Source organism: Gymnogyps californianus, chromosome 24 (assembly GCF_018139145.2).
Source record: "Gymnogyps californianus isolate 813 chromosome 24, ASM1813914v2, whole genome shotgun sequence".
Lineage (NCBI taxonomy): Eukaryota > Metazoa > Chordata > Aves > Accipitriformes > Cathartidae > Gymnogyps > Gymnogyps californianus.
The window spans coordinates 5,412,595-5,435,959 of NC_059494.1; the positions used below are offsets into that span (position 1 = coordinate 5,412,595).

At 64.4% G+C, this 23,365-nt stretch overlaps 3 protein-coding genes across 3 annotated transcripts; all 3 read right to left on the reverse strand.

The window, feature by feature from the left end:
* Positions 1 to 3,054: 3,054 nt before the first annotated feature.
* RAX2 (retina and anterior neural fold homeobox 2) lies at positions 3,055 to 5,680 on the reverse strand. Its single transcript, XM_050910678.1, has 2 exons — positions 5,438 to 5,680; positions 3,055 to 3,498 (listed from the first exon to the last, which is right to left on the reverse strand). The coding sequence occupies exons 1-2, from the start codon at positions 5,678 to 5,680 to the stop codon at positions 3,055 to 3,057; spliced, it is 687 nt and encodes a 228-aa protein (XP_050766635.1).
* An 8,349-nt stretch (positions 5,681 to 14,029) lies between these two features.
* Positions 14,030 to 15,491, reverse strand: LOC127025614 (complexin-3-like). Its single transcript, XM_050910673.1, is given in 4 exon segments — positions 14,030 to 14,251; positions 14,602 to 14,689; positions 15,338 to 15,425; positions 15,428 to 15,491. Coding segments are annotated over 4 exon segments (462 nt in total).
* A 1,381-nt stretch (positions 15,492 to 16,872) lies between these two features.
* Positions 16,873 to 21,266, reverse strand: MATK (megakaryocyte-associated tyrosine kinase). The gene is given in 13 exon segments (XM_050910578.1): positions 16,873 to 17,023; positions 17,026 to 17,077; positions 17,218 to 17,304; positions 17,693 to 17,888; positions 17,999 to 18,072; positions 18,250 to 18,334; positions 18,426 to 18,525; positions 18,682 to 18,747; positions 18,848 to 18,941; positions 19,984 to 20,203; positions 20,632 to 20,747; positions 20,902 to 21,015; positions 21,234 to 21,266. Coding segments are annotated over 13 exon segments (1,341 nt in total). The 5' UTR covers positions 21,243 to 21,266; the 3' UTR covers positions 16,873 to 16,895.
* Positions 21,267 to 23,365: the final 2,099 nt, after the last annotated feature.

Consider the following 23,365-nt stretch of genomic DNA (forward strand, 5'->3'; position numbering starts at 1 on the left):
TGCTGCCCTGTGTACACAGCACTGCTACGGCGGGTACAGGCAGTGCCAGCCCCACGTCCCCTGGCATGGCAGTGCCAGCCCCATATGCTGGGATAGTGCCACCGCCATGTGCCAGGACACTGCCAGCCCCATGTCCCCGGGCAGTGCCGGACCCATAAACAGGGCACTGCCAGCCCCACGTCCCCTGGCATGGCAGTGCCAGCCCCATATCCCAGGTCAGTGACAGCCCCATGTGCCAGGACACCGCCCGGCAGCCCGGGGGGCAGAGTGCCCAGACCCCATGGCTCAGCTGGCGCGAGGCGTTGCGCCGGGGCAGGGTTGGCTTCGTTCAGGCCTAGGAGAAATAGAGAGAAATAAGCAGATTAGGGGGCAAATCCTGCGGGAGGGGATTAGAGGGGGTGGGAGCGGGAGGGCTCCTGCTCTGCCACGAGGGGCTGGGAGAACCCCCCGGTGCCCCTAGCACTCCCAGTACAATCCCAGGTGTGGGACTGTGCCGGCCCCGTCCAAGCAGTGAGCGATTTCAGGACAGGATTGGGATCTAGGGGGGAAAAAAATGCCTTTTCGCTTGGATTTTTCCCAAATGTGCCGGCAGCTGCAAATGATGCGGGGTGTGCTCCGCTGGGTCTCAACCAGGGAAAGCACCAATAAAGAAGGAAGGGCCGGCGGCTCCGTGCTCCTATGGCTTTCCTGCATTTAAATGACATTTTTTTTGGCCAGCAATATTGCCTGTTTCTGCACTAAGTGCAGCGCAGCAGCGGGGCACCCATGGGAGGGAAGGGGCAACCAAGCCCTCCCACGAGGGTACCCTGACATCCCCCGCCACGATGCCCTGGGGTGCCACCCCATGCAAATTAGCTCATTTAAATAATTCGCATAACCCCCCCCCAACCCCAGGGACCCAAGGAGACACACCCTCGTCCCGGGGCCTCTCCGTGCCCTCGCTTTTGGGTGGCGGTTGCAAGATTGGGGGGAGAGCACCCTCGCCCCAATTAGACTCCGATCAAACAGGTCGGGGGTGCCGAGCCTCCCGCTCGCCGCGCCAGCCGGCTTTTGTTGGCGCTCGGGAGGCCGAGGGGTGCCCCGGGCTGGCGCCAGCCTCGGCAATTATGTCATGTGAAAAGCGCAGCCCCCATTGAGCGCGTCCCTTCCCCCGGATCAAACCCCATTACTTCCGCGGCCGTTGCTTCATTATCTCCCCGCCGGAGCACGCCTCTGCCGGGGCCGCTTCACCTCGGACCCAGCCCATTAGCCAGGCTGGGGAGCCGGGGGAGCATCGATTATGCGTTTAATGGGTTGTTAGAGGTTTAATTGTCACTAACGAAGCAGACGAGCAGCAGCAGCCGGGGGACGGGGGACAAGGAGAAGGGTCTCGCTGGGGTCAGTGCCTCGCCTGGCCCGGTGGCATCCCGGCTGGTCCCGCCTGACCCTGGGGCTGTGGGGACGTCAGAGTCCGGCCCTGGGGCTGTTGGATTGGGGTGAGACCCCCTGGGGTGGGGGGCTGTGGCAGGGGGTGCTGGCACTGAGCGGGGTCTGGCTCGTGAGGGGACGTGGAGACACGGTGGGGACGGGGCTGCCCCAGCAAAGCCCCGGTTTGTGGCTTTCATTGGGTCCGAAGCGGGAAGATTTTCTGGGGAAACATCTTGTTTTGGTGGGGGGAAGGTCAGTGGTCACCTCGCTTCCCCAGGCACCCAGGGCACCCCAGGGACACAGGGCACCTGCTCACCCAGGGCTGAGCCCCCGTCTCTCACTGTCCCAGCCGTGCTTCAGCACCTCGAAGCCACCGCGGACTCAGCCATCTCGGCTGGGGCTGTGCTGGCCCTCACTGCCACCGTGAGGGTGCCGGTGACGCTGGCTGTGCACCGAGCCCTGGCGGGCGGGCAGGGTCCCCCTGGGGCTGCAGAGCCATGCTGGGGACCCCCGGGGACGTGGCACCTTGCCACCGCCACCCTGCTCCCACCTGGCAGGAACCACTGGCAAGGGGTAAACCGAGCTTTGGCGCACCCCGCCACCCCCTGCCACGAGGATCCCCAGGGCTCCCAGCCGGCCCCCTCCTCTTGCCAGCCCCGGCCGGGGGCTGCGGGGGTCCCGCTGCCGCCCGCCCTCCTGCCAGCACAATTACGGCAGCTTTGCACGGCCAACATGTGGCCGGGCGGCCACCGCCGGGGGGGAGCAATTAGGGCAGGCGGGCAGTGGGTGCAGCCCCCACGGGATGGCCGAGCAGATGCCCCTTGACGAGCCGCCGAGGACATGGTGCGGCACAAAGCCGGTCCCAGCCCGCAGCCGGGGCTGGCTCAGATCACCCACGCCTGGATCCGGCCCCAGCCCTGCACGCAACAGCCCGAGGGAGCGGGGCAGGAGGGTGCCCGGGGACGATGCTCCCGCATCCCCCCAGAAAGCTCCTTCCCAGCAGAGGCTCTGCAGCCCCAGCGCGCTAACGAGCAGCACCGCTAACGAGCGGCCTGGCAAGGCAGGGCCCCGGCAGCACCCGACTCCAGCATGCGGCAGCCATTCAGCTTATCTCTTTACTCACGATACAACCGTCTTGTCGGTGCCGGCACATCTACCGGCACAACCAGCGTCGTGCCCCGACGCGGCTAAAAAAAATCCCCCCAAGTACTCCCTACGAAACTAGAGCTTTTCTGTTTGGTTTTGTTGAAATCTGCAGCATTAAAAAAAAAAATTAATAATAATGGGAAGGGGAAGGGGTGTGGGGAAAGGAGGTGTCCGACCGGGGGCAGTGGGTGGCCCGGTGGCACGGTGGGATGCCCGAGCCTTGGCCAGATCCTCAGCCCAGGCCAGTGCCTCGGCAAGGCAGAGGGGCCGTGGGTGGCTGCCGGGGTGCTCCCCCGCAGCGGGGTCCCGCCAGCACCCCAGCTCGCTCCCCTGCCACCGACGATGCTGGCTCGGCGGGGGGAAGATGCAGCCCGGCATCCCTGCCCTGCGCCAGCTTTGGTCCTGCTGAGCATCCCACCATCACCCGCCTCGCCTGCGCCGGGGCTGAGCCGACGCCGAGGGCAGGAGGCGGGGGCCGGCGGGGCCGGAGGGGAGCATTCATCAAATGGGCTGCCAGGTCTTGTCAATGGTCTGAATGTGCTCCTTGGCTTTCATGCGGAGCGAGGCGATGCTGGAGCTCCTCTGGTCCACCTCCTCCAGCGGGTACTTGTCCACAAAGGTGGTGCCGCACTGGTAGGGTGCGGGGGCCATGGGCTGCATGCCCTGCGCCATCGGCGGGGGGGTGTTGAGGAAGGAGTGCCCGCCGTAGGGGGGCTGCAGGGCCTGGGGGGCTCCCATGAAGCCGGGGATGCTGTGGACCGTGGTGGCGCTGGAGATGGGGGACGTCAGCCATGGGTCGAGCGGGAGGGAGTTGCTCATGGGCCCCACGTTGGGGGTCATGGGGGGCCGGTTGAAGGACAGCACGGGGGTGTCGTGGAGCTTCATGGAGCTGGCCTCCATCTTCTCCTGCCGCCTCCACTTGGCTCGTCGGTTCTGGAACCAGACCTGCGAGGTGAGAGCCAGGGTGAGCCCCCCCATGCCCAGCCGGTCCCTCGCCGCGTGCCCCACGTGCTGTGCCCCATGCAGGGTGTCCCGTTGTGCTGTATCCCACGTGGGGTGCCCCACACGGAGTGGTCCAGGTGGGGTGTCCCCTATGGGTATCCCATCCCACGTGGGGTGCCCTGTGTGTTGGGTCCCACGTGGGGTGCCCCACAGGGCTCCAGCAATCCCCAGCACACCGCGCGCCTCTGCCAAACCTCTCCCACAAAACCCAGAGAGTGAGGGCATCTCCGAGGTGTGGAAAGCGAGAGGTGTCACTGCGCAGCCCCTGCCCTCGCTGCTCCGTGGGAACGTGCACCCCGGCCCCACAAACACCCATACAGTCCTCGGTATAACGTTATCTGGCCTTCAAAAGCCCCTTGGTAAAAGGTTTTAGAAGTCAAACTGCCACGGTTTCACCGAAACCCAGCAGGAACGAGAGGGACTGGCGAGCTGAGGCCCGCGGTGATGTCTCACCCCGCGGGAGCTGCTCATTAGAGCGCAGGTCCCCGTGTCGCCAGAGCCCCCCGCAGCACAGGGCACGGGCCGTCTGCCACGCGATGTAAAGGGGGAGTAAAGATGAATGGCTGGGCTGCGAAGGGGATGTCTCCCATGGGCTGGTCACAGTTGCTGGTGAATACTGGGTTATATTGGTGCAAACTTCGTGTCCAAAGAAGAGCAACGAAGCTGGTGAAGGGTCTGGAGAACAAGTCCTATGAGGAGCGGCTGAGGGAACTGGGGTTGTTAGCCTGGAGAAAGGGAGGCTCAGGGGAGACCTCATCGCTCTCTACAACTACCTGTAAGGAGGTTGTAGCAAGGTGGGGGTCGGTCTCTTCTCCCAAGTAACAAGTGATAGGACGAGAGGAAACAGCCTCAAGTTGCACCAGGGGAGGTTTAGATTGCATATTACGAGAAAATTTCTTTGCTGCAAGGGTTGTCAAGCATTGGAACAGGCTGCGCAGGGAAGCGGTTGAGTCACCATCCCTGGAGATATTTAAAAGACGTGTAGACGTGGCGCTTAGGGACGTGGTTTAGTGGTGGACTTGGCAGTGTTGGGTTTATGGTTGGACTCGATGATCTTAAAGAACTTTTCCAACCTAAACGATTCTATGATTCGATGATTCGATGATTCTATGAAACTGGTCATTGCTCAGAGAGCTCGGCAGAGGTGTCCCTACGGTCTGGACCCCCCCAGAAAAAGGCCGCGTTGTCTTGGACTGGGGTTGAGGCCTGGGAAACCTGGTTCCTTACTGCTTCACTTCCCAGTGGGTTTGTCGCTTCTTCAACTCCCTCACCCTTTCCCTCTCCTCGGTCTCTCCCTGTCAATCCCAGGGGTGATGGGGACCAGACTGGCAGGACCCCAGGCTCTTCCTCTGGCTGCGCCTTCCCTCCGCAGAGCCTTCTCCTGCAGCCCAGGGAGCAAAACCTCCCCAGCCCCACCGCCCCCCCCAGAACCGCCCTGCTCCGACAAGCCTAAAACCCCCAAATCCATGAGGATCTTGTGCTTTCCCAGCCCTAAAGACCTGGAAGTGGTCATGAGAGGCTGAAGTTTGGCTGCTTTCCCGCGGGATCAGCTGGAGGGATGGGAGCAGCTGCCACCAGCAGGGGAAAAAAAATCCCTAAAAACCCTTTCCCTGCCCAAACGGAGCCTCTGGCATGTGGGCTGAACTGGGACCTCGCGGGGGAACGAGGCTCAGCCATTAAATCCCTGCTCTGGTTTTAGCAGGAGCAGCCGGCTCTGCGGAGACACTACTCCCGTCTCGAGCGATGGGGAAACTGAGGCACAGAGCAAGGTGGCGGCGGTGGAGCTGGGAGCAGAGCAAAGCTCTCCAGCACCAGGGTGGTCCCTCTGCCACTGCCCAGGGGATAGGTCCGGGGTGCTGGGGCCACCGGGCGTCCTCCCTACCTGCACGCGGACCTCCGGCAGGTTGACCTTCATGGCCAGCTCCTCGCGGCTGTAGACGTCGGGGTAGTGGGACTTCTCGAAGGCGCGCTCCAGCTCGTGCAGCTGGTAGGTGGTGAAGGTGGTGCGGTTCCTCCGGTGCTTCTTCTTGGGCTGCTCCTCCTCGGCGGTGGCCGGTGGGGTGCCCTCACCGTCCCCCGGCTTCCGCAGCTCGCCCAGGTCCCCCTCGCATTTATTCAGGAACATGGCGGAACCTGCAAGGGGACCGCGGGGGTTAGCCAGGGCGCGGGGACATTGGACCCCGCCGTGGAAGCCCAGGCCGGGGACGGATGGACAAGTGGACGGATGGATGGGAGGACGGGGCAGCCCCAGGAACAGGTTATGCAAAGGCATAATCCTCTCTTCTGCCACAGCGTTATCCTGGGGCCGTGGTGTCTTGGGGACTGACCCGGGGTCCCAGGGACGGGCGCCCTGGGCACCCCACGCTTGGCTCCGCTGTGAGATGCAACCAGGCCGATGCGCCCACCCGCAGTCATATTTCACCTCGAGTGGAGGATTTTACAAAAGCGCCGTCACTGAGAGCCAGCCTGACCTCCCCCTTGCCCTGGCGCGGAGGGGACCAAGCCCGGGCCGGCTCCCTCCTTCCAGCCCAGCTCCTCTCCTCCAGCCCCTCTTCCCCATGGGCTACGAGACTGGCCCCGAACCACTGGAGGACCCAATGTTGGTCCCCAAGCGTGGCCGGAGCAACCCGGTGCCGGCCCTCGGCTAATAACCTTTTTTCTGCACGCTTATAAGCATTTTCAAGCCTTGCAACATTTCATCTTTAAGCTTTTTATCCTGCATCTGAAATCTTCCTGCAGTATTTGCTGGGGATTAAGGGTCCCTTTCTACCGCGAGGATGTAGGCAAACATGGAAATGGGGCAGAAAGCCGTAATCCCGGGGCACTTCTGCCAAGGGGCAGGCGCCGCATCGCCCAGACCTGCCGGCAAAAATTCGGCTAACGCCCAAATGGGTGTGGGGAGGGAAAGGGAACGTCAGTTAATTCTGGGAGGGAATAAATGGGGGTCCCGAGAGGGCGGCATGCAGGGGGTGGGTGTCGGGTGTTGCTCAGGCTATGCACGCGTGGGATGTCTGTGCACGGCGTGTGCACGGTGAGCGCCTATGCGCGCAGCGGGCAGCGTGGGTGTGAGCAGTGCCTCTGCGGCAGGCGCGTGTCTGTGCGCGTACAGGGAAGTGCGCAGAGTGCGGCCCGCCCGCGTGGGCAGGCGTGGGGTGCTCAGGGTGCGCGCAGGGGTGCGCACGGCGGGGCGCAGGAGGCCACGCGCGCAGGGGAACTGAGCGCAGGGTGGAATGTGTGACGCGTGTGCGCAGTGTGGGTGTGCGTGTGCGGGGCTGGGAGTGCGTGCGCAGGGCGGTTTGTGCCGCATAGCCACCGCGTGCAGTGTGTGCAGTGCAGATGCAGCGCGCAGTGCCCAGGGTGCAGTGTCCGTGTGCCGTGCGTGCAGCGTGCACAACACAATGTCTGCACCTGCAGCATGCAGGGCACAGCGCATGTGCGCAGTGTGTGCAGTGCGTGTGCGGCGTGCACAGCTCAGTGTGTGTGCAAGGAGTGCAGTGCGTACAATGTGTGCAGGGCACGCACAGTGTGTGGGGACAGCGTGAATCCGTGCACAGTAGCTGCGGGCACGCAGTGTGTACAGTGTGTGTGCAGTGTCTGCACAGTGCATGCGGTGCCTTTGTGTGCAGTGCACACAGTGCGTGCAGTGGAGACGCATGCAGAGCGTGCAGCACACACCATGCAGTGCAGTGCACACTGCGCGTGCAGGTGTGCAGCATGTGCAGTGTCTATGTGTATAGCATGTGCAGCGCACCCAACGTGTGCAGCGTGTGCCCGGTGTCTGTCGCCTCCGCAGCGTGCTCAGAGCATGCGCTCTAGGTATGCGGCATGTGCAGGCTGCGCAGTGTGTGCAGTGCGGTGGGCGCAGCGTGTGTAACGCAGGCAGTGCGTGCCCAGGGGCCGTGCAGCCAGTGTGTGCAGTGCACAGCGTTTGCAGTGCGTGTTGCACGCACAGCATGTGCAGTGCATGCACAGGGGCTGTGTGCAGCGCGGGCCGTGCACGTGCAGCGCTGTGCATGCAGTGTGTGCGCGGCGTCAGCGTGTGCAGCTTTGGGAGCTGCCGGCCCCCCAAGTCGCCCCCCAGCCCCTCGCCGGGTGTGCTGTAGCCCCGGGGGCTCTGGCCGGCTCCGGGTCCAGCCCTGCTGCCACAGCGGGGCTGCAGTCTCTGGGTGCCCCAGGGGGAGCTACGAGCCAGGGCAGGGGTGCTGGGTGCTGCACCCTGGGGTGCCCCGAGGCAGGGGTGAGTGGGTGCTGGGGGGAGCTGGGGCCCCGTTGCCACCTTGTGAGCGCTGTGACGTGTCCTGGGGCTGGGGACACAGGGAAGGGCCGGGGTCCCCCGCCGCCATCCCGCTCTCACTCACCCGCTTCTCATTTGCGCAGCTCCACACCTGCAAAAGAGAGGGGAGAGGGGGTGAGCACCCAGAGCCCCCAGAGCCCCCGCCTGGGGCACGGACCCCCTGGGGGACCCAGCACCCCATCAGGGCACCCTGGCTGCCCTGCCCAGCCATGTCCTGCGGCCCCACGGGGCAATGGCGGGGGAGCTGGGGCTGGGAGGGGACTGGGGGAGCTGGGGCAACGGGAACGGGTGAGATGGGCACTGGGGGGGGACGGGTGAGACAGACCTCCGGGGGGGCTGGGGACAAGACAGGGCAAGCGGGAGGGGAGAAGAAGTGGGGCGATGGGAGGGGACAAGGACAAGGTGCGGTGATGGAGGTCAGGGCCAGGGCTGGGGACAGCCCCCATTGTCCCCCCACTCTGACCCCATCTGAAAGCAAAGGAGGCTAAAGGGAAGCAGAGCAAACCCTGGCGTGGGAGCAGGAATGAAGCAAAGAGCAGCAAAATAACCAAGCAGGAGCGACCCGGCAGCAGGGCGGCAGCACCGGACCCTGCATGACAGGGGGTGCGAGGGTCAGGGCCCCCCCCCACCCCCCCACCTAGCTCTGACTTGTCCTGGCCAGGGTCTTGGGTGTCCCTGGGTGTGGAAGGGGGGACGCCGGGGGGGTCGGGCTGGAGGACATCGGCACTGGCCACCCTGTGGTCCCCATCCTCCAGGGACTGGCCCCAGGAATCCCGAGCTTTTGCCGCTGGCGTTTCAAGAATCCTGCCTGAAAACGGGCAGCGCTGAGCGGGTGCAGCGGGGAGAGCCGCCTCCCTGCTGCCGTCGGACATTTTCCTGCAGCCGCCGTCATCCCAGCAGCAATTTTTGGGCTTAAGCCCATAAGCTTTAAAACTGTGCTGGGAACCGCAAGGACCCGAAGCCTCGGGAGGGTTTTTTCCCCCCATCTACTCGACGCCCCGACCCGTGGTTTTCCTGCGAGGGCTGCCAGCTGATGGGGAGGGGGTGCCTGTTATTAAAGACACCCGAAAAGGCAACAGAAACGGCATCAAGCCCTGGTTGAAGTGGGTAAAAAAATCACTTCCCCGGTGCCAGTAAGCAGCAGAGCATCAGCGAGGACAAGTGGCCTCCCCTGGCAGCGGGGGACGCGGAGGGGACAGCCTGGGGACAGCCCCGGCTTTTGCTGGGTCCCATTTTTTTGAAAGCCTGTCTGGGTGCCAGGATTTGGCCCCCCAGGCTCGGGCCGCCTGGGACGGGCTGTTTGCAGCGGCCGGTGCGGGCGGTGGGGAGTGTGGGTGGCTCCTGCCCTCCGGCCCTGGGTGTAAATCGGTGCGAGTGATGCTGATGGGCACCCAGCACCCGCTCCCGAGCCCCTAGGGAAGGGTGCCAGCCCTGGCCCCGGCCCCGGGCGCACCCCGGGGACACCCGCTCCCTTTTTCAGCATCTTCCCCCGGCGCTTCCTCCCGAATCGGAATAAAACGGCATTACCTGCTGGGCCCAACTCGGCTTTTCCAGGAGTATTTAACTTTGCCGGTCCCTCCTGGGAACCAAACAAGCGGCTCAACCTCACCAATCTCGCAGCTTTGGCCGCCAAAGTTGCCTCTAGTCTTCTTATTTGTCACAGAACCGCCGCGCTAAGGCTCGGGAGAATCTTTATTTAGTGTTGCAGATGTCACCAAGGCACCGCAGATTGGAAATGAGTCCAAAGGATTAAGACGAGGTTATTAATTGGAGGCCTTCCCCTTTAAGAATGATTGACAGTTACTTTCTGGACAAGTAATTGCTCTAAATGTCCCCCCAGCGCGGGTCCGGGGGGGCGGCGGCGGACAAAGCCCCGAACTGCCTTCCCCACTCAGATTGTCTCCCCACAAAGGCGTCCTGCTGGAGTTTGCCTTGTAATCCCCTCATTACGGGCGAGGAAAAAGAATTAGAAACAGGGGGAGCGGAGAAGAAAGGCCGGGCGGTGGGGGGGGGGGAGGGGGGAGGATTTCCTTCGGCTGCGGAGGCTCTGCCCCGGGGATGGGGTCCAGGGCGGGCACCCCAAGCCTCGGCGGGATGGGGATGCTGCGGTGGTGGGTGTCGTCCCCCCCCGGATGGGGATGGCGAGCCTTGGGGGTGGCCCCGGTGACGGTGTGTGTGGCCCCGTGGGCTCCCGGTGATGCTGCCTGTGGAGCCCTGCCCGCATGGGGACCAGGGATGGGGACCGAGTGCGGGGACAGGTGTGACAGCCAGCAACGGGCGCTGGGCGTGGGGACAGGGATGGGGACTAGGCGTGGGGTCCCGCTGTGAGGACCAAGTGTGGGGACTGGGGGTGGGGTCTGGGGACCTGCCATGGGGTCTGGGTGTGGGGACCGGGTGTGAGGGACCAGGCGTAGGGACCAGGCAGCCTGAACAGCCTTGGGGGCCTGGGATGGACACCGGGCATGGGGAACAGCCATGGGGACCAGGGGTAGGGACCAGGCAGGGCGACCAAGGGTGGGGAGCAGCCATGGGGAGCAGCCATGGGGAGCCGGCATTGGGCACTGTCCGTGGGACCAGGCGCGGGGATAATTCATGGACATGGGACTGAGCACGGGGACCGGGCATGGGGACACCCTGTGGGGACCAGCTGCAGGGTCCAGCTATGGGGCCCATCCCTGGGGGCTGCCCATGGGCCCTGGCCGTGGGGGTGTGGGGCAGAGGCAGCCGGGCTCAGGGGGGGGCAGAAACACCATCCCGCTCCTCCCCCCTCCCGCTGCCGCCCTGCGGACCCTGGCCCGGGGGACAACGGGAACACCACGATGGGGGTCCTGGGGTGCTCTGGGTGAGGGGTGCTCGGTGCTGCCCAGACCCCCCCCCCATCCCGCCAGGCAGGTTTTGCCCTTTTCTTTCTCCGCTCACTTTTACTTTCTCCCAAAAGCCTCTTCCTGCCACCTGCAAACGCTGCCGCCCCCGGCCACCGTCTCGGCTTCCTCCCACTCCCTTCCTCTCCTCGCCACGGTTCCCCTTTCGGATGGCAAATGTCACCGCGGGGTTTTTGGAACCCCCACCCCGTGCCGGATGGCTGCTGGCCCCATGCGGGTCCGTGCCCTCCCCGCTGGAGCTGCTGCCGGCGGCACCCCGCAGCCACCTCTGCACCCCGGTTTGGGCCCCGAGGCCATCTCGGCGTCCCTCCCGGCTGGGCTGTGCGGCTTCGCCTGCCCCGTCTGACACCGCTCTGGGGACAGCGTGATGCTGTCTTGGGGATGGCATGCCACCGGCCGGGGGACAGCGTGCCACCACTCCAGGGACAGGCTGGCACCGCCCCGGGGACAGCATGGCCGCACACCAAGGGATGGTGTGACATGCCCCTGGGGGCCACGCAGCCCCTGGGGACGGGGTGACACCCCCACGCCATACAGCGCTGCCAGGGCCCCACCTGCAGCAGGGGTGTGCGGGGGGTGCTGCCTTCGGGGAGGTTTGGGGACATCCCCGGGTGCAGGGACGACGTGTGGGGCCGGGGATGCAAACGGGCACCTGGAGCTGCCGCTCCCACTCACCCGGGGCCAGCACTCGTGCCCACGCCGGCCACCGCTGCGGGCGCAGGAGCCGGGTCCCCTGCTCCAGTGGCCCTCGGTGGCTTCCCCCAGGGTGCCCCCACAGCCCCGGCGGGCGCAGGGAGGTGCCGCCGTGCCAGGATCTGCGGTCCCTGGGGTGCCAGGGCTGGTTTTAGGTGGAGGGGGCTGCCCAGCTGCCCGGCTTCGGCGTTGCCCGCCGGGCGGTGTGTGCGGCGCCGGCCCCGCTGACCGCCTTAAGGTGTTGGCTCGCACGCTGGGGGGGGGGAGGCCAGCAGGCTTATTTGCCAAATGATTATAATTGCCTTTTAGGAGCAGATAGCAAATTGATTTGCTTCCTCGTCCAAGGCCCGTAATCGCTTCATCACTTTAAAATATTAATGCTATACTTCTTTGCTAGTTTCCCAATTACCCTAATTGAAGGCAAATTGGTTAAGAAGGTGCAATGCAGAGTATCAGGGGGTTTAGTTCACTCAAATGACAGTTTTAAACCTCCCTAATCCTATTAGCGGGCAAAGCTGCTAACGCTTAGAGACGCTGCGTCAGCTTACCGGGGCGGTGGGGCCGGAGGCGGGAGTCGGGGCGGGGGGCGGCCGGGGGCTACCGGCCTCACGTGACCAGCTCGGCCGGGGATTTATCACTTTTTTAGTTCATTAAGAGGCCTTGGGCAGGCGGGGAGGCGGCAGGGGTGACCCAAAAGGGTGCTGAGCGGGAGGCAGGTGGCAGCGTGGGGAGGGCGGGGGGGGGGCAGGACGATTAGCCAAGGAGACCTGGCGGAGGGTCCTGACCCGAATCCCAGCCGGCGCTGGGAGCCCCTGCGCAGCCCCACTGGGAGCACTGGGAGCTGGGCTGCCTGTCGGGGAGGGATGAGGCCCCGGTGCGGAGCAGGGATGAAGGAGCCTGCCGTGACGGGGCGCGTTGGGGACCTTGGTGCCACCATCCCAGCACTCAAGTGTCGAGCCCCAGCCCTGGGGAGAGCCGGGACGTGGGGTGGGAATGGGGATGTGCTGGGTGCCACGGCTGCTGCCACCCCATCAGGGACCTGGCCGGGGGAACGGCGGGGACACGGACGGCCCCATCCCATGCAACACAGGTGGATTTTTGTGCCCGAATGGGAGATCTTGCAAGTTCTGAAGAAAGGCTGGAGAGCGGGGATGGTAGCGACGGCAGGGGTGGCAGGGACAGCAGGGGTGGCAGGGACAGCGGGGATGGCAGGGACAGCGGGGCCCCCAAACACGAGGAGGCTCCCAGGTGCCAAGCCCTGACGTGCCTGTCACACGCTCCCAGGGATGCTCCAGCAGCCACCAGCCCCTTGACTGGTACCTGGAGGCATGGGTGCCTGGGGGGTGGAACTGAGCACCTCATGCACCCAGGCACCTCCTTGCTGGAGCTCCTGCAGCTCTGGGTTCTCCAGCCGGGGCGGCTGAGACCTGTGCCTCTTGTGACAACGATGAGCTCCATGGCACAACTCCCACCCCACCTGCGCTGGATTCGGCTGCTCCCTCCCAGCCCCGCCACCGCAGCCGTAGGCAGCCCGGGGCAGGGCCATCCCCACAGGCCTTTCCGGAGCAGATGGCCCCGGCGTGGGGAGGACGGAGGGGGCTCTGCGCGTCCTTTCTTTCATGCAAACACAGCGTGACTCCCCCGGCGGCTCCTGCTCCGGCGGGGAGGTGCCACTGGGGCCAGCGCTGGCGGTACATTTTACAAAGGTTCAGCTAGCTTAGTCCTCGGGGACAGGCGACTCAGGCAGATTAGACCTCACTAAAATAGGCAGGTATTAGTGATCTCAGCAGCCCCCAGCCTTCCGGCGCGGCGGCGTTTAAGCCAGTGCTGCTGCCGAATGCCCAGGAGCAGGGAGCAAGTCCCCGGAGGGGCAAGAGGCAGTGGGGCACCCCGGCCTCGGCCAAAGGGACCTCCTCGGTGCCTGCGCTGGCGGGGGGATGCTCGAGGGTGGGTTAAATGCTGCCCCACGCCCCGCAGTGCTGTCCCCAAGGGATGCCCCGGGGGGGGGCATCGGGTCCCACTGGCTCCCGTGCACTGCTGGGGTGCGGCTGTGCCTGGGGGCTGCCGCAGAAGGGGGGGACGGATCCGGCAGCTGAGCGTAATGGGCTGGGTGCTGGCTCGGGGGCACTCGGGGCACCTCTGCTGCAGCAGTGTCATTGTGTCCTCCCCCCCACCCAGGACAGGGTTCGTGCGGACAAGGGATACGGCAGGAAAACCAGACTGGTGCCGGCAAACACCATGTTTATTGAGCCAAATGGTGCGCGAGGCCCCAGGGCTGGTTCCTGGGGGTGACGGAGCATCAGGGACCACCGCCTGCCCTGTCTGGGTGCTCACACCAGGGGCACCGCAGGGAGGGGCTTGGGCAGCACGGCTAGAGGGGACCCAGGCATCCCGCATCCCAGCACCCACCCAGCGCACCCCAGAAGAGCAATAGGGAATGGTTATGGGGAGGAAAACCCACCCCCAGTGCATGTATTGGGACCCCCACCCCCAGGTAATGGCACCCATAACACCCGCATCCCATTGCTCCCAGGGGGGCAGCAGGGGGGCAGGGGCTGAGCCCCAACACTGCTGGTGTCACCCGCCGGCAGGGCGGGCAGCAATGCTACATCAGGGTGCACTTCTCCTTCACCTCGTCCACGCTGCCCAGCGCGCGGTCCCGCAGCGCCGGCAGGTCCACCTCCCGCAGCTTCGTCAGGAAGGCAAAGGCCCCGGCACCGCCATCCTCCTCTTCCTCCTCCTCCTCGCTGTGCACCATGGCAGCCAGCTCCTGCGGCAGCTCCACCGCACCGCCAGCCACGTGCAGCTGAGCATCGTCCCGCTCGTCCTGCACACGGGTGGGACACGGCGTCGGGGTTGGGGGCAGACCCGGGCGCCCACCAGCCATGGGGTGGGGGACGGGAGATAGCAGGTCCCTCGGGGCCAGCCGGGCACTGCAGGGGCATTGGGGATACTGGGGAGATGCCGGGACTGTCCGGTTCCAGATTCGGACAGCTGGACAGACACATGGGCGGGTGGATGGTGCAGACGGAGACAGCAGCCGTTTGCTGCCCTCTTCAGGAATCATCTCCTGTCCCGGGGGAGGCCTGGCAGCTGCCCGGCCTGGGACTGTCCTGGAGGATGGAGGGTCCAGGGGAAGACCCCCTGAGGTCCCACTGCGGGCAGGCTGGTCCTTACCTGGGCCAGGTGGTACTTGTCCCGCAGGTGCATCCGTACAGTGGCCCGTTCTGCCTTCCTCTGCGCAAAGGCCTTGTCCCGCTCGATCCTGCAGCGGCAGGCGCCACACTGTCACACCCCCACCTCACCAAGCCCCCCACCAGAACCCCACCCCGGCATCGCCCTGGTCCTCCGGCAGCAGCATGGCTGTGCCGGTCCTGGGCTGGGGCGGGAGGAGAAGGGGGTGCAAAGGTCCACAGGAGGGTTGCAATGGGGATCTGGGGGCAGGGGCCACATCCTGCCCCTACAGACCCAGCACCCAGCAGAGATGCTCAGCAAACACGCCTGTTGGAGGGACTTGCTCCTCCTGCGGCCTCTCAGCTCCCGGGTGCTGGGCCACCGGGTCCCCACAGCACCCAGACCCAGGGAGGTGGGACCTTAATGCAATCCCATACTGGCCCCTGTCGTCCCTCGGCTCTGTGGGTGCTGGGCTGGCACCAGACACCCACTGCTCCAGGGCACTGACACCTGGGGGTGCCCCTTGTCACCTACAGTGCACCGAGCCACTGTCCCAGCCCCTGCGGGGACCTCCCGTGCTGCAGGGAGAGGCGCCGAAGGGCACCCACTCTGCCCCTGTCCCCTGCCCCGGCTGCCTCCCTGTCCCTGTCCCACCCTGGGGACAGCCCACGGCAGGTGGGACCCCAGTCCCGGTGCCTGGAGGACCCCAACGACCCCCCAAGCCCCAGTGAAGCCTTACTTCTCCTCCAGCAGCTGCCGCTGGTACTCCTCAAACTCCTCACGGGCCATGCCGTTGGGCAGCGTGGCCGCCTTGCCATCCTTGGGGGCCCCTTGGGCGGCTCCTCCTTGCCCCCCTGAAAACTCTTCAGGGCGGCCGTGAAGAAGGACGCCATGGGTGGGTGGCTGTGGCTCCCCGTGCCCCACGGTGCCCGGCGCCACCGGGTCCCTGCCCAGGGCCAGCGCCTGCAAGGTCAGCGGGACCGGCTGCCCCAGGGGCGCTGCGGATCAGGGGCGGATTAAGGCATTAGGAGGGGAAGCCACAGCCACCAGGGTGGAAAGACCTTCCCGTGCTGCTCGCTGCACCCAAGGGTGCGTGGGGGGCGGATGGCGGTGCAGGGCGACAGTGGGGTGCTGCCCCATTAGTGGGATGGGGAGGTGGAAGGAGCTGCTGGGCCCCAGCACACCCCGGATCAGGCTGAAAGACCCCCCCATCGCCCAGACCCCGATGGAGGGCAGCACCCACAGGGCCGGATCCTGCTGGGGGAGCCCTGCGCCATGGGCACCCAGAGCCACCCACGCCAGCACAGGGGGGTTGGAGGTGCAAGAAGTCGGTGCAAGAAGTCGGTGCAGAGAAGAAACGAGAGGATTAGCTGAAAAAAACCCAATCGAGGGTCAAAGGACTGGAAAGAAGACGAGGCGGCGGGCGGGCGCGCACACACACACACGCGTGCGTGCGGCCCCCATGCCCCCGTTAATCCCAGCTCCACTGAGACGTCGAGATTGCTTGGGAGCCGGCGGGGCCAGGGGCTTCCTGCTGCCGGAGGACGTGCCCCGCTCCTGTAATCTATATGCAAGCAATTCCTATACAGACTCTGATTAAAAGAATAATCCCCGGCTGCACCGAGCCCCGAGAGGAGAAGGACCGGGCTGTGTGCGGGGGCTCCAAGGGCCAGAGCTCCCGGGCCCCCCCCCAAGCCTTTCACTGTGCTTTGCCAGGCCCCAAGCGAGGGGATAGCCCTAATTTGAGCCCAGAGGCTTAAAGATGCTGTTGAACTAATTTCTTTGGTTTAATCAAAAAGCCCAAATCCGTGTGGTTTAGCTGGCTGCGCCCAGTGTCCCCGTGTGGAGCTGGGTGGCTGGAGCGGGGCTGCGTTGGCGTTGGGGTTTCATCCTCCAGCGAGCAGAGATGTCCCATCCTGTCCCCCGTCACCGGGAGGGGCAGCTTGAAGGGCCCCCACACACGGCACCCATTGTCCAGGGCTGAGAGTGGGGTGTGTAGGGCATGGCCCCCCTTTGGGGCTGCTCTCCCCACCCCAGCAGGTCAGGGAAGATCGACCCCATGGGAACCTTCTCCAGGCCGTGTGGTGGGAAGAAGGACCCGTGCCAGGACGGGGCTGTTGCCTCCTCTTTGGGCGCCTCGGGGGAGGAGAGAGCCCCCCCAGCTGCTGCCCCATCTCCACCGGGAGAGAGCGGCACCAAGGGCCACCCCACTGCCCGGCCGCCCCTTGCCGTGCCGCTCCCAACCCCGGCAGGTCCGGGGGGGCTTCTGGCCATGGGTCCTGGGAGCGGGACAGGGGTTAAACATCCCTCAGGTGCTTCAGCTCCTTCTGTAGCTTCTCTGTGAGTTTCTTGAAGGATGGCCGCTTGCCTGGCTCCAGCTCCCAGCAGCTCTTCATCAGGGCATAGACAGCGGGCGGGCAGCCCTCGGGGGCTCCATGCGGTACCCCTGCTCCAGCAGCTCCGTCACCTCCTTCAGGCTCTGGCAGGATGGAGAAGCCAGCTGGGACCCCCCCTTCCCGCCATGCCGGGAGCTCGCCCTGGCCAGGGGACAGTGGGATGTCCCTGTCCCATCGGCGCCAGCGGGCTGTGACCCGCGGCGTCCCCTGGCACAGCACTCACCAGCTTGGGGTAGGGCGCTCGTCCGAAGGAGAAGGCTTCCCACAGGAGGATCCCGTAGCTCCACACGTCCGACTTGGAGGAGAATTTCTGCGGTGGCAGGAGGAGGGGAGGCTGAAGCCGGCCGGGGTCCGTGCTGGGCCCCCATCCTTCCCCGAGGGCAAGACAGGAGACAGCGCCTGCCCCCCGCCACCCCCAGCTCCCCGGGGTGTGACCCCCCCCTCCCTTCCCATCACCCGCATGGTCCTGAGTCCACCCTGCTGCATCCTGCCGGAGCTGCCCCAATTCCTCCTACACACCACGGCAAGGGCTGGTCAGGACAGAGCCCGAATTTTGGGAGATGCGGTGCTGAATGTGCCAGAAGCCACCACAAGAAAGGGATGGGTCGGTGGGAGGGCGGACAAGGAAGGGGGACCCAAGGGAGTGAGCTGCTTTGGGAGGACCCCCCAGCCCCCCCTCCCTTCCCACCATCGCTCACGTTGTGTTTCAGGGCCTCCGGGGCCGTCCACTTCACGGGCAGCAAAGTGGCATCCGCGCCCTTGGGATTGACGCGGGCCAAGCCGAAATCGCTCACTTTGGCCACGTTCTCCTCAGAGATGAGGATGTTGCGGGCAGCCAGGTCCCTGTGCACCAGCTTCTTGGACTCCAGGTAGTCCATGCCCTGAGCCACGTCCCTGCCGCAGCCGAGCGAGGCAGAGCACAGCGGTCACCGCGTGTCCTCCAGGGCTGCCCGGGGGGATGCAGAGCACCAGTCCCCAGCCCGGAGGGAGGGAGATGGACTTACAGAGCGAACAGGAGGAGCTGCTGGGTTGAGACAAGCGCCCGGCCCCGTGTGCGCAAGAAGTTCACCAGGTTGCCCTGATAGAGGAGGAGAAACACATAAGGACCAACGGGATGGGTCTGCCCGGAGACTTTGCCTCCCGCAGGGGCTGCAGGGCCCAGCATCCGTCCAACTCAACCTCCAAATTGGGATTTTGTCCCCAAATCTGAGCAGCGACGGCTCCCGCTGGCCAAGGACTGGCGGGGTGCTCTCACCTTGCTCATGAACTCCATGACGATGTAGAGGCCATTGTGCAGGATCACGCCAAGCAAACACACCAGGTTTTTGTGCCGGACCTTCCTGAAATGGAGGGGATTCGGGTCAAGGGGGTGCCTGCTCGTCCCCGGGTCATGGGGCAGGGTTGGGCCGTATCCCCCCACGGGGCACTCACGTCATGGCAGCCGTTTCGGCGAGGAAGGCCTGGGCGGTCACATCGCACTTGATGTTCTTCACGGCCACCTTCTGCCCCATATACTCGCCCTGCAGGACGTCTGGGAGGGGACGCGGGGGGCCAGGCTCAGCCCCACACCCAACCCCTCGCATCCCAGGCTGAGCCCCCCATGCCATGGGATGGGGCGGGGATGTCGGAGGGTGCCATTTGGGGCAGCCCATGGCCGGGGAACCTCCAACCCCATCTTCTCACCTACCTCCGAACTCGCCTTGCCCGATGCGGTCTCCCAGCGTGAGGTGCTGCAGGTTCAGCAACCAGCCGGCTGGGCACAGGCACAAGGGCGGGTTAGCAGGGGCCACCAGTGGGGCCATGCTGCCTCGTCCCCAAAACCTGGACCATGACCCTCTCCTGCCATCCCCTACCTTTGGCCAACTCCTCCTCAGCTGACTTCATCCCACTTTTCGGTTTGGGCTTCACCAGCTTGGTGCAGATGGCTCCCTGCTCCTTCATGTAGTGCTGCCGAGGGATGAACGGATGGAGGCGATGCGGCAGTGCCATCTCCTACCCACAGGCTCGGGGCATGGAGCAGGGAAACGGCCATGGGATGCTCCACGGGACCCCACCACCATCGCCACCCTCGAGAGGCCCGGAGCCCCTTCAGCTCGGGCAGCGCGAAACACCGCGTTTCCCCCAGTGCCGCGATTCGCAGCCCGTGTCTCAGCCCTGCTCCCCTCCGGGCACAGCCAGGGAAACACTGTGATGGACCACGGGCAATATGGGAAGCTACTGGTGAGCCAGATGGCAGCCGATGGGGTTAAAACCCCGGGCAGGTGCTGCAGCAGTCCAGGGCGGTTTGCAGAGGCAACTCAGGGCGGAAGCAGGGGGACAGCCGGCCGTCGGCCGTCGCGGTCGCGGTTACGGAGTGGGGCCGGGGCAGCTAAAAGGGGAAAGGACCCATCCGAAAGCAGAAGTTGTGTCTAAATGAGGAAAACATATGAGAGTGCAACCCCCGGAGAGGAGACGGGCAAAAGCTACGAGAGAGGGCGAAGATGGACCTTGAGGAAGAGCTCGCTGGAAGGGCGAGAGCTAACGGGGCAGCCCGGGAGCCCTGCGGGGTCAGCAGGCAAGAGGGGGGCTCAGAGGAGAGAGAAATGCGGCAAAATGCCTCAAAGCCTCGGTGGGGCTCAGACCTCGTCCAGGGTCCGGGGGTGGCAGAGGCTGCTGGGATCTTCGTTTTCAAAATGCCCTAAGCCCTGCTGCTGTGTGAAGCACCGAATGAGCAGGGATGGGGGCAAACATGGGCCTGGGCAGGGGACCAGTGCTGCTGCTGGCACGGCCGGTTTGCGGCAAAGGATGTCCCAGATCTATCTGTTGCACCCCAAACTGAGTGGGAACCATGAGCCTTTGGCAGGGACGGAGAATTACACCAGGTAACAAAACCCAATGAAAACCACAGGAGAAAGGGACAGGGACCTGCCACTGCTCTGTGTAACCCCATGAGGTTCTTGCCCTCGGTCCAGCGCTGGCGGGGCTCACTGCCCGGGGAGGGGGGTCTCACCTCGATCATGTCGATGAGGTTGGAGAAGTACTGCTGGCTGTCGATGCTGAGCGTGTTCTCCTCGTGCACCACGCGGTAGTGGATCACCTCCTTGCCGAAGCTCACGCACAGCACGTAGTCGCCAGGGTGGCGGACAGACTCGCGCACCAGGAACAGCCCGTCCTCGGGGGGCTGCAGCTCCTGCACCGCCTCCACCCCTGAGATCTTCCCGTGGAACCAGCTGGGGAGAGGGGCATTGGGGAGAGGGGCATTGGGGAGAGGGGCACTGGGGAGAGGGGCACTGGGGAGAGGGGCACTGGGGAGAGGGGCACTGGGGAGAGGGGCTGTGCCAGCGGGCTTCCCCCAGCGCCAGCAGCGAGAGGGGGAGAGCAGAGCCCCCACCAACGCTATGTAGACCCCATTGCATTAAACCCCCTCCCCGTAAGGTCCATCCAAGCTGGGTGGGCGCAACTGAGGGTCTTTAAAGCCAGGCGCTGGCCCCAGCAAATTCCTCCATCGCCAGGGCATGGTTACGGGCTGCTCTGCCCCCAGCTGCCCACCCAAAACCTGGCTGGGGGGAAACGCACTGGACTCATCTGCTGTCGCAGCTCCCGGGGGCTCAGCTGGGCCGCTGGCCCCCCCAGGTCCCCCCCCCCCAGCTGTACTCACGGCATGAGGCTGAGCTTGGGGTCGACGCGGATGGCACCGCGCTCCCGCAGCGCGCTGGCCGCCAGCAGCCCCTCCTGCCCCGTCTCGTTGTGTCTGGCACGGTACCAGCCCTTGCCCTGGGGGTGAGAGGGTCTCAGAGCAAGGGAAGGAAGGGGCGATCCTGCTGGGAAGGGCGGCACTGGCTCCAGCAGCTCAGCTGATAGCACTAGGGTCCCATCCCCTCCATGCCCTCCCGGGGCAGCGTGTCCCCCTAGCACCCATCAGGCTCACCTCCACAGCCTCGATGATGGTGATCACGTCACCCTTGCGGAAGGCCAGCTCCCGGGCCTTGGGCTTGGTGTGGTCATGCTTGGTGACACACTGTGTCCCCGGGGGCCAGTGTTTCTGCAAGGGAGAAGACAGCATCAGCCGGGACAGCGAGAGCTGGTCTCCCTCCGCCTCCCACAGCCATCAGGGCCAGCCCCAAGGACCATCTGAAGCCCTGGCTGGGGACAAGGGGCACCGGGCATGAGCCCTCCTCCACCCCACTGTGCTCCTGGGGGCACATGTCACCCCGATGTCAGCAGGGGAAGTGCGGGCATCCCTGTGGCAGCCCCACTCACCCCGGACATGGTCGGCCGTCAGCACATCAGGAATTCCCTGTCCTCTCCTGGTGCCACCTGCAGAGAAGAAACCAAAGGGAGCTGTGGAGGGATGGGGCCGAGCTGGCCTGTCCCAGGCCCACCACTACTGTCCCCACAGGCTCCTCTGGCCAACGCAGCTCCTTGCAAGCCTGTCCATCACACGGGGCAGCCCTGCTCCCCAGGACGGAAAAAAAAAGGCTTAGAGTAGGCTGCAAACCCTGCCCGCGCCAGCTGTGCCCTGGGAACACTCCTGTCCCACACCCAGGTGGGAGCAGGACCCAGCTGTCCTGGCCTCTGCCCCTTCTCCCGGCCTTGGAGTCCAAAGACGCGCTCCACCGCCCACTGCCACTGCTGGCACGACGGGAGCCCATTGCCACAGCTGCAGGGGGGAATGTGGTTTTACCAGGAACTTGGTTTTTCACCTCCTCTTTCAGCAGCTCCAAGTCAGCAGGGCCACGAGAGGCACCGGCTGCGGAGCCCCGCTGACGTGGGACGCAGCAGGGCTGACGTGGGGGCTGCCCGCTGCGGGGGGGGGGACGCTGACGGGCAAGGCTGGGCCGTGGCGGGATTGTCACATCCGCCGGCTGTGGGGTGATAGCGCAAGGTCCCTGTGCTCCCCCTGCCACCAACTTGTCATGCTGGGATGCATGTGACCACCTTCCAATTCAAAATGGTGGGTCTCCTCCTGGAGCCCTTGATCCCCAGTGTCACCTCCATGGGAGGATCATAGACGCATAGAATGGTTTGGGTTGGAAGGGACCTTTAAAGATCATCTCATTCCAACCCCCCTGCTGTGGGCAGGGACACCTCCCACTAGATCAGGTTGCTCAGAGCCCCATCCAACCTGGCCTTGAACACTTCCAGGGATGGGGCATCCACAATTTCTCTGGGCAACGCGTTCCAGTGTCTCACCACCCTCAACGTAAAATATTTCTTCCTCATGTCCAAGCTAAATCCTTTGTCCTGTCACTATAAGCCTTGGTAAAAAGTCTTTCTCCGTCTTTCTTGTAGGCCCCCTTGATATATTGAAAGGTTGCAATAAGGTCTCCCCAGAGCCTTCTTTTCCCCAGGCTGAACAACCCCAGCTCACTCAGCCTTTCTCCACAGCAGAGGTGTTCCAGCCCTCAGACCATTTCCGTGGCCTCCTCTGGACCCGCTCCAACAGGTCCATGTCTGTCTTGTGCTGGGGGCCCCAGAGCTGGACACAGTGCTCCAGGGGGATCTCACCAGAGCAGAGTAGAGGGGCAGAATCCCCTCCCTCGACCTGCTGGCCATGCTGCTTGTGATGCAGCCCAGGATATGGTTGGCTTTCCGGGCTGCGAGCGCACATTGCTGGCTCACATCGAGTTTGTCACCCACCAGTATCCCCAAGTCCCTCTCCTCAGGGCTGCTCTCAATCCCTTCATCCCCCAGCCTGTACTGATACTGGGAATTGCCTTGACCCAGGTGCAGGACTTTGCACTTGCCCTTGTTGAACTTCCTGAGGTTCACATGGGCCCACTCCTCCAGCCTGTCAAGGTCCCTCTGGATGGCATCTCCTCCCCCAAGTAAATCAACTGCACCACTCAGCTTGGTCTCATCTGCAGACTTGCTGAGGGTCCACTCGATCTCACTATACAGGCCAGTGATGAAGATATTAAATAGTATTGGTCCCAGTATGGACCCTTGAGGGACACCACTTGTTACTGCTTTCCACTTGGACATTGAGCCATCGACTGTAACTCCTTGGACGTGGCCATCCAGCCATCTAACGCTCCATCTTGAACCCATATCTCTCCAATTTGGAGGTAAGAATGTTGTGGGGGGCCATATCAAAGGCCTTACAGAAGTCCAGGTAGATGACATCCATAGGTCTTCACTGGTCCACTGATGCAGTCACTCCATTGTAGAAGGCTGCTAGATTAGTCAGGCACGGCTTGCCCTTGGTGAAGCCATGCTGGCTGTCTCAAACCACCCTCCCTGTCTTCCATGAGTTTCCACATATCCTCCAGGAGGATCTGCTCCATGTTCTTACCGGGCAGTGAGGTGAGCCTGACTGGTCGGTAGTTCCCAGGGCCCTCCTTTTTAAAAATGGGTGTGATGTTTCCCTTTGTCCAGTCACTGGGAACTTT

What these genes read in the sequence shown, in the direction of transcription:
- RAX2 (XM_050910678.1), bottom strand. Translation starts at nt 5,680, where the DNA reads ATGTTCCTGAATAAATGCGAGGGGGACCTGGGCGAGCTGCGGAAGCCG. An exon ending in TGCCGGAGGTCCGCGTGCAG is followed by an intron (nt 3,499 to 5,437) that starts GTAGGGAGGACG and finishes CTCACCTCGCAG; the next exon opens with GTCTGGTTCCAGAACCGACG.